The 9355-nt window shown below is 46.0% G+C and overlaps 1 protein-coding gene across 1 annotated transcript in view; it reads right to left on the bottom strand.

The window, feature by feature from the left end:
• Positions 1–2282: 2282 nt before the first annotated feature.
• Positions 2283–9355, bottom strand: part of FAM115C (family with sequence similarity 115, member C) — a gene marked incomplete at its 3' end in the record, with an annotated part of 9330 nt that continues 2257 nt past the window's right edge. The window contains exons 2-6 of the mRNA XM_009868126.1: positions 8898–9355; positions 6861–6955; positions 5670–5883; positions 4595–4834; positions 2283–2620 (exon numbers count right to left, since the gene is read on the bottom strand). The exon at positions 8898–9355 is cut by the window's right edge and continues 552 nt beyond it. Coding sequence (XP_009866428.1) covers positions 2283–2620; positions 4595–4834; positions 5670–5883; positions 6861–6955; positions 8898–9355 — 1345 coding nt within the window. The remainder of the gene's footprint in view (positions 2621–4594; positions 4835–5669; positions 5884–6860; positions 6956–8897) is intronic.

The following is a 9355-nucleotide window of genomic DNA, read 5'->3' on the forward strand; positions in this document are numbered from 1 at the left end:
CCCTTGCTGAATTTCATAAAATTTCTCCCCGCCCAGCTCTCTAGCTTGTCTAAGTCTCTCTGAATGGCAGCACAGCCTTCTGGTGTGTCAGCCACTCCTCCCAGTTTTGTGTCCTCAGCAAACTTGCTGACAGTGCTCTCTAATCCCTCATTCAGGTCATTGATGAATATATTGAAAAGCACTGGCCCCATTGAACAGCACTGGCCCCAGTACTGACCCCTGAGGGACTCCACTAGATACAGGCCTCCAACAAGACTCTGCCCCATTGACTACAACTCTGAGTTCTTCCTTCAACCAGTTCACAATCCACCTCACTACTTGACCATTCAGACCGCACTTCCTCAGTTTAGCTACAAGGATGCTGTGGGAGACAGTGTCAAATGCTTTACTGAAATCCAGATAAACCACATCCACTGCACAGCCACTATCCATCAACATGACTTCCCCTTGGCAAAGCCATGCTGACTGATCCTAATGACCCTCTTATCGTTGATAGGCCCAGAGACAGCATCGAGGACAAGTTGTTCCATCACCTTTCCAGGGATGGAGGTGAGGCTGACCGGTCTGTAGTTACCCAGGTCCTCCTTCTTGCCCTTTTTGAAGACTGGAGTGACATTCCCTTTCCTCCAGTCCTCAGGCACCCACGACTTACCAAAGATGATGGAGAATGGCCTAGCAATTACTTTTGCCATCTCCCTCAGCATCTGCCAGTGCATCCCATCAGGGCCCATGGATTTGTGGATGTTCAGATTGTGTAACTGATCCCCAAACCAGTCCTCATCAAGGAAAACTCCTCCTTTATCCTGACTTCCTCTGGGGCCTCAGGGGCTCTTGGGGACAGTCTCCAGCAGTACAGACAGAGGCAAAGAAGGCATTCAGTAACTCTGCCTTCTCTGGATCCTCTGTCTCCAGGGCACCCACCTCATTCACCAGTGGGCCTACATTGCCTCTGGTGTTAGTTTTATCTGCAATGTATTTGAAGAAGCCCCTTCTGTTGTCCTTGACCCCTCCTGTAAGGTTTAATTCCAAGGAGGCCCTAGCTTTCCTAGTTGTGTCTCTACATCCTCTGACAATAGTCTTATATCCCACTCAAGTGGCCAGCCCCTCCTTCCATGATCTAGAGACTCTCTTCTTCCACTTGAGTTTGCCCAGCAGTTCCCTGGTTAACCACGCGGGTCTCCTGGCTCTCTTTCTTGATTTTGTACCTGTTGGGATGCACTGATTTTGAGCTTGGAAGAAGTACCCTGTCCCCTGGGATTTCCCCTAGCAGTCCTACAGGAAGAAAGCACAGGTACTTGTAGGGGTGAACTGAGGCACATCCTGAATAACTGGGAGAACCAGTGCATAGGTAGCATGCTGCACATGCACCTTTTTCCTAGTCTAGATGGAACCCTGGAGGTCTCTGACTCTTCAGCTTCATGATTCCGTCACTTCCCTGGGACTTGCTACAATCAGGATCAATAATCCCCCAATAAACATTTTCTTGTTCATGTAAGATATGAGAGCTCCCAGATAAGGGGGTTGAGGGATACTCGTCTCACAACAATCAGTAGCTTGAGCCATCATAATGGATATTCACCTTACAGACCTCAGTTAAAATTAAGTTGAGTGGTCTCTCCATTAAACTTTTAGTTGCTACAAGATTAAGGGAAAGGAAAAAATCTCTCTTGCATGCTTCACAAGAGAATCCACTTTAATCTAGGGCAGGGTTCATGATTTAGAGTCTCAATCACATGTGCAGGAGGATAAGCTGAACCTGTCCCCTTGCCAACTGATGGATCACACTCAGTGTACTAGCTGATACAAATATTGTGCTCTCTGCTGTGTTTTGTAAAGAGAAGCCTAGCTGTGTAACTCACCAGGATACTGCTAGAAGACTGGCTTTGCTAGACACTTTACAACGCCAAGGTCATTGTTTGCCAACTAGCCCAATGTCCCGCAGGAAATCTGCAGCAGATAAAAGGGCTATGCCCAAGTTTGATCATCCTTTTCCCATGCTGTATAACAAGAAAGAGTTTCTATTTCTCTCCTAGGGAGAAAGATTAGCATATGGCACCAAGCTCTCTCCTTAAGTGGCTAGGCCCAAATCTGTCAAGGGGAGGTTTTCAGGAGACAGCAGTATTACACGCTCTGTCTATATACCTTTCAGGTGCTTCCTGGACCCAAATGAACCCAGATAGTAAGCAAAAAAGGCATGGCAGCTACAGTCACCAGGCTGCAGATATCCTTCTGACACAGGCTTCCCTGACTGCACTAAAAATATACCCACTTTTCCCAGTTACCTGCAGGTATGTCTCCAGTGCAGTCCACACATTCCAGTCCTTTAGTTGAGCACCTTTCTTCAGATACTCTCTTATTCTTTCCTCTCGACACTGTAACTTAAGTGCCTGATGGGCCTGATGCCTGGGAATCCCTAGCACCTTCTCATGAACATATACAGACCAGAGATTGCAGGTGGCCTCTGTGGTATGAGGGGGAAACTCCCATGCTTGCTGCTGTTGATTGTGTCCCAGCTCATGGACAGGACCCCAAAGACCAGTAGTTTGCATGTGCTTCATATCTAACATTTCCTTCAGAGAATCTATGTGGCCCATGATGGGGTAGCCAGCATGCATCCAGCCTGCAGGAAAGACAAGTATCAACACACATCATAAGTGCTTTCCCAATGTTACTTAGATACAAATGACAGCATTTTTTTCATTTCTCTAGTACCTTTCCTCCATCTTACAAACCACACTGTATTACCATGAATGATGAAAGTTTCCCTTTGTGAGACTACAAGCTTCACCCTAACAAATAGTCCAATAAGCAGTGTACATACAGTACTGAACTATCACAAAAACATTAGGAAAAACGTTTTCCCTGTGAGAGTGACAGAGCACTGGCACAGGCTGCCCAGAGAGGTTGCGGAATCTCCTTCTCTGGAGACATTCAAAACCCGTCTGGACGCGTTCCTGTGTGACCTGCTGTAGGCAATCCTGCTCTGGCAGGGGGGTTGGACTAGATGATCTTTTGAGGTCCCTTCCAACCCCTAACATTCTGTGATTCTGTGATCAGTTAAGCAGAGTTTTGCCTGTTTTCCCTTTTTATATATAAGCATATACTCGTGGTTAGACTGTGGTTGAGATTTTAGAGTGAGAGAAAAAGCCTGACCATTCCCCAGAATACAACTGGTCTCTCAAAATGAGCACAGTTGGCACCAACCTAATCATGCAATGTGATTCAGTACCCTGGCAGAGCTTGACTCCTATGTAGTGTGGGTACTTCAGGTCTGCACTCTAGTAGTCAGCAGTGTGGATAAAACACATGGAAGTCACAGCGAATAGCTATTCTCTAAACAACTTCCCAGCCTCATGGCAAGAATTTTGCACTGCAAGGGATTTTACTTATGTCTCCTTGGTGTCTTCATCCCTAATTTGTTCTTCTTCTTGAAGATTCCCAAACCTTCATACAGGAGCCACATCCCTGCACTCAACTACCTATTGTAGCAGGGGATAAGCAGCCCGTTACACTCCCTGTGTAGGGAGTCTATACATCTGGCTTTGACTGAACCTTAAGCTTGTAGACTATCCAAGTTGGAGAACATGAAAGGCAATTCCCTTCTTGCAGACCTATTTAAGATCTTGGATTCTCTCTTTTTTAATAACAGATATGCATGCACTGGCACCCAAAAATTTCAGGTCCAGAAATATGAGTGAAATCATTTAGTCCACCCAAAATGGAAGGGAATTTTACGTCTCCAAACGATGGTCATTTTAACTGGCATTTGCTCAGGATAGCAGAACTTAACACTCCCAAGATGGGCAATAAATTCTTTCCAGGCGGCTTATTAAAGGGTTAGGACATCAGAGTTCATGCCAAGCCCTTGTCTCATTGTGGGATGATGAATTTAACCAGTCTGTTTTGAAAAACAACTGAAAAAAACCCTAGTATTGCAAAGTTCTGCATTTATCATATGATTTCACTGTAGATCAAATGCACTCACTTCCCAAGAGGAAAACATAGGGTGAGAGAGCACCAGCTGCAAAACTACACACTCATGGGCTTTGACAGTGATACCAGTTCTGCTTCTCCATTGCCATCATCTCTGGCACACATCTTTTCAGACTAAGTGTTGCCCTCAATAACCTTTGTGGAGCCCACCTCCACAAGTGGGCACAAGTTTAACAATTGTCACTGAACGCATGAGAACAGTCCTGTGGCTGAGGAAGGGAAAAAACAGAAATCAGGTCGCTGTCTCCCAGCTGTACTGACTTTGCAGAGCATTCAGGAGGGAGAATGAGTAACTAATGTGAGTTAAAGCCACTGCAGTCAGCAGCTCTGCCTCTTAGCATACCCAGGCAGAACAGCTGAGTGAGACAGCATCAGTTTCGAGAGCAGGGAGGTGTCTTAAAGGGTCAATACAGTTTTTTAAGTCCTGCCTTACCATGTTTCCATCCTGATGGAGTAGCTCACAATTATGTAAGGATTGCAGTTATTTAACACCTTACATATGTTCTCAGTCTGGTTTTAGCAAAATAACCTTGAAGGAACAGACATTGCTGCTAGCCCTTGTCTCTTAGCCCTTAAGAAGGCCATATGGCAATGTACCTACCACATGAGATCTGGACATCTGTTACAATCCTCTCTGGCCTTGGGAATTTTGTTGGTATGGCTGCCAATTTGCTTATTGCCACCATGATCTCATTCCACAGGGTCAGCAGCGGCTGTGGGTTCTCCATGTGGCGGATGCTGTCAGATGGTACCGTCAGGATGAGATTCTCAACGGCCATTTCTGCCCAAGGAGCAGGGTAGTGCCGGATACAGGCCTTCCACTGGCTTTCACAGGTCTCCCCTACATCAACAACGCAGAAAATCAGTCAAGCACAACTCTGACTTTTAAGCATGCTCCCAGAGGTCAAGCTGGAGAAAGAGAGAACAGTCATAAAACTCTCTTGGAAAACAGTATGCGGTAGTTGTGTGGCTGGGGGCAGTGGCTGTTACCTCATTAATTCACTTCCTGGGGCTGGGAAGTCTCCTCTGGCTCTTTAATGGATGGGAAACAGAAAACGACTGGCATACAAAAGCATAGTAGCATAGCAGATCCCTGTTTCCCATCGGAGAACAAGAAGCACCAGGTTTCTCCAGAGTCAGTTAATCTCATTTCTTCTTCTCCAGCAGAGATCTGTTGTTTCATATAACAACCTGGTTTTGTTTAGTTTGATGGAAGAGCAAGAAGAAATTGCATGTAGGAACTGAAGAGAAACTAGTGGAAACACAGGAAATTCAGCAGCGATTTACTGTAGGGACTGGAAAGGGCCATGCGGGGGCACAGTAAAGCAGGCAGAGCATAAGGTAAGCTATGACGTGGCAGAGGTCAGCCTTCCTCCTCCAACACAACGGTTTCCATTGGAGATTTTAACCTCAGCCTCCAATAAACGTTGACTCAGGGAAACCCTGTCCATTTTGTGACAGCTCCTTCACCTACCACGTAGCAGGCACAGAGTGACTTAAGTGACTGATCCAGAATCCCAGAGGACAGTAAAGCAAGGAAACTAAATCTGGGTACTCCTCAACCTAGGCATTTCTAAGATGTGCCTAGGCATGGGACCATCTTTCCTTTCAGTCACAGGGAGAGCGGCACCTGTGAGCAGCTCTAAGGAGAAAGGCACCAAGGTAAACAAACCTACCAAGCTCGAAGAAAGGAGCTCTGACTGCCCCTTCGACCGTGATGGGCACTTTCCCCAGGACGCTCTTTGCTGGTACTACGATGTAAATGAGCCCACCCCAGAGGCAGGAGACAGACTGTTTCTGGCAGGCAATATCACAGGTGCGGATCACCACTGGGGCCCGTTTCAGCTCTTTGGCGTGAGAGAGGTCATCTGTGTGACACCCAATCTGCACCTGGCAAACAGAACGGTAGGAACAGCTGGTGAAAGGGCTCCGAGTGTGACATGGCAGACCGACCGCAACACCATCAGTTGCCTGCTGCAGCACTGTCCCCACAGCACACACACACAAGCAGCCTTCTGACTCCAGCCTAGTTCAAGTTTTCAGCCTGTGGTGACCAGGAGCAGTTAATACAGTGAAAAAAGCTGTTGAAGTTCAGTGCTATTCCTCTCTCAGACAGTCTTACAGCTCTACTCCCATTATTACTGGCTCAACTACATCCTTCACAAGCATTCAAGGTACTGCAGTGACTTCTTTCACTGCACTGTACTTGCATTGGCCATTCCTTCACTCTTTACCAGCATCAAAGTCACATTCGGTAACGTATGAGTTGGAGAGATGTGGCCACTGCTGGCTTCTTTTATTGTGTCTCTTCCTTGGTTCTCACATAGTTAAAAGAGACAGCATGTGGCTGCAGGACCAGAAGGAAACACCTGCGTTAGCTTTGTATTTCAGCTTACTGCAAAAAAGATCCAAGCAGGTAAGCATTTATCTACTTTGCACTTTGCAGAGAACAGGATCCCAGGTAACTAGTTTATGTCTGATCTGGATAGATCTACATGAGCAATAGTGACAGCACTGTGAAAGTACCTCATAAGAGATCTGGAGGCAGAGAACTAAATTTGGTGCATAGAAGGGCCCAAGTACTTATCCTGGGCCTGAAAATCACCTTAACCTCTTTTCGTGATAACAAAACAAATAAAGCTGCCTTCAGGCAGCAGCCACATTCAATTACTCTGTCAGCACACAAAAATAGGAAGAATTCAGCAGAAGGGAGTGGGAAATAAGGTGGGAAATGACAATGCACCACAAATGCCACAGGGTGGCAGCAGTAGGAAAGGACTGAACAGGCAGCAAAACTTCCGCAGTTTTTCAGTGATATCCTGACAAATAGACCTGTGTAAAGAGAAGCCAAACCAGAGATAGCTTACCTTCAGACCAGCACCGACCACCAGGCAAGGGAATGTTATAACTGCTGTGTGCCCTTCGGGGAGGTAGAGTCCCGTACTCCTCCAGGCTGTCTTACCTAAAGTGTAAGAGAACACAGTCCTGAAGAGTCAAGCACTTCTTTGGCCTGATGTTACGGATTGTGGAGATTTCAAGCTGCAAAAGAATCTTCCATCCTGTTATCTTCCCTTGCTCTACACTCACAGACCTGTCTCATGTTTTATGCAAGCTGTCAGAAGTATGGTTTTAAAGCAATAGGGCAGCAACATGAACAAGATCATCATAGCATTTAGCAAGTAAGCCCATACAAATTTGAACTTCTGGAAATGCCAGGCTTAAATGTGTCTACTAGTATCTTTAAAAAACAATAATATAAAAAAAACCCCACAAAATCCCAACACCTCCTCCACTTAGATCCTCTTATCCTACAGCCCTCATAAAAGGTTCATACTGTGGTGGTATTAAACACAGATGAAGTTGTAATGGTCATAAAACATTTCCTAAACAACAGATTGACAGTGACATTGCATTTTTCCTTACTGACTGGTCCAACACAAGCTGGGGCCCACAGGAATTCCCATTTCTAGGCATCTGAAGTTATGAGAAAGCCTGAAAGGACTGTTCTATACTAGGTGTAAATCTAAAATGGGCACCTCACCATACCACGACAATTCAGTGTGTTCCTAAACAGTTTTCCCATGAAAACACAAGTCTCCTCTGCCTAAATCTCTGTAAGCATTTGCAATACACAGTGCAAGACTGATCTATCTCTACCATACTGATCAGGCAAAATCCACTCCCTAGTTCTGACACAAAGTTTACTCAAAAGTCCTAAGCAGAGCTGAATTGTCATAAAGCACTCAACTCACAACCTTTCCCGTCCTCCAAGAAAGTAGGACTAGTTTTATCAAGCAAAACCTAAACCAAAGAAAAATGTGACTTAGACCATACCACCACTTACTTTTGCTGAAGTTGCCCCAAAGGAAATTTTGAAACGGTGGTCAGTGCTTACTAGCATTTCTTTCTTTTTTTTTGTGTATGAAATATGACACAAATTCTGACTATTTCTGGTAACACAAAATACCATGTTTGATCCAATACATTAATTCAGCCAACCCTAACAATTTTGCCCTTTTGTCCTGACTCATTGATAACAGTGAGCAGTTACTCCACAACTTTTCTCTCTGCATATCCTCTGCACCCAGACATCATGACTCCAAAACAGTCTCCTTTATGTCATTAGAACAGATTGGAAACAACTCCTCTTAATCATATTCTAATACAAAAGAAAAATAAAAATAAAGATTTATCTGTCAAGGGGATAGTACCTTAGTAAGGGAATTTGACCTAGAGTTTAAACATACCAGCTTGTGGGCAGGAATCTCAGCAAGGTTGTTTAAAGACAAGTCCTACGCTTATACAGATCATTCAAGGGTATAATTAGCAAGGATTTCAGTGGTGGTGTCAGCTCAAGATGCTTCCAGCCTCTTGTTTTCACCCTCAAAATCAGACCTTCACTCCAACTGTGCTGACACAAGTTGTAAGTCTGTGCTATAACTCACACTGAAATACCGTACATAAAAAAAAAAAACAAACCACTTTTGTTCCTCCTACCTCCTTGTAGGATGGCCCCACAGACAGTTTTATCAGCACAGCTATGGCAACAACAACCTGCAGTGTAGAGCCGAGGGTTACTCAAGGAAGCTTTCTTGCTAAAGCTATCGTGCTGTGCAAGTACCCTGAGACACCTCTCTTAGGTGGTTCTTCTCCGCCACGTGCCTGTGCATCAACAGGGAGAAAGCAGACTTCACTAGTCTTTCAGAGCACTACTGACATCAGAGTTGGTACACAAAAGGAGCCTGTCTGCCACTGCACAGAGGTCAGCTTCCTCACAAGTCCACAGCGAAATTGCACATCTGTGCCCATGTTCAGACACACACAGACACACAAACACTGAGGATGGGTGCCCCAATGATCCCAGCAACAGGATGCCTCAAGAGGAAGGGAGATACACTCCTCACCTGGGTTTGTGCCATCAATTTCCACAGTGACAGGGAGGGCACAGACTCCTGCAGCACATTTCTGCACTAGGGCTGCACTGTCCGTCATGGTGAGGGACAGCTCAGTCGCCAGACAGAGAAGGACTGCCTCTTTGGAGTTGCTCCTGACAGGGCAGTGCCTGCTGACCTGCGGGATCCCACTTCTCTGAAGCACTTTGGTCAGGATGCGGTGGAGTGAGGCATATGCAGGGCAGTCGTGGGCTGGGATGCGCAGAAAGGCAGCGCAGTCTTGTGCTAGCCTTTGCAACCAGTCCTTCAAGGGGTGCTTGAGCTCCTCATGATTGTCCACGTGCCTGTTGAAAAGAGTGAGCGCCTTGCGGAAATGATAGTGTTCCCCAGACCCCAGGGCCGGGTGCTTAGCTGCCTGGACGCTCTGCCCCAGGATGCTAACCCCAAAGCGGCTCAGGAATTTGATGCCA

The sequence above is a fragment of the Apaloderma vittatum genome, unplaced genomic scaffold (assembly GCF_000703405.1).
Source record: "Apaloderma vittatum isolate BGI_N311 unplaced genomic scaffold, ASM70340v1 scaffold36450, whole genome shotgun sequence".
NCBI lineage: Eukaryota > Metazoa > Chordata > Aves > Trogoniformes > Trogonidae > Apaloderma > Apaloderma vittatum.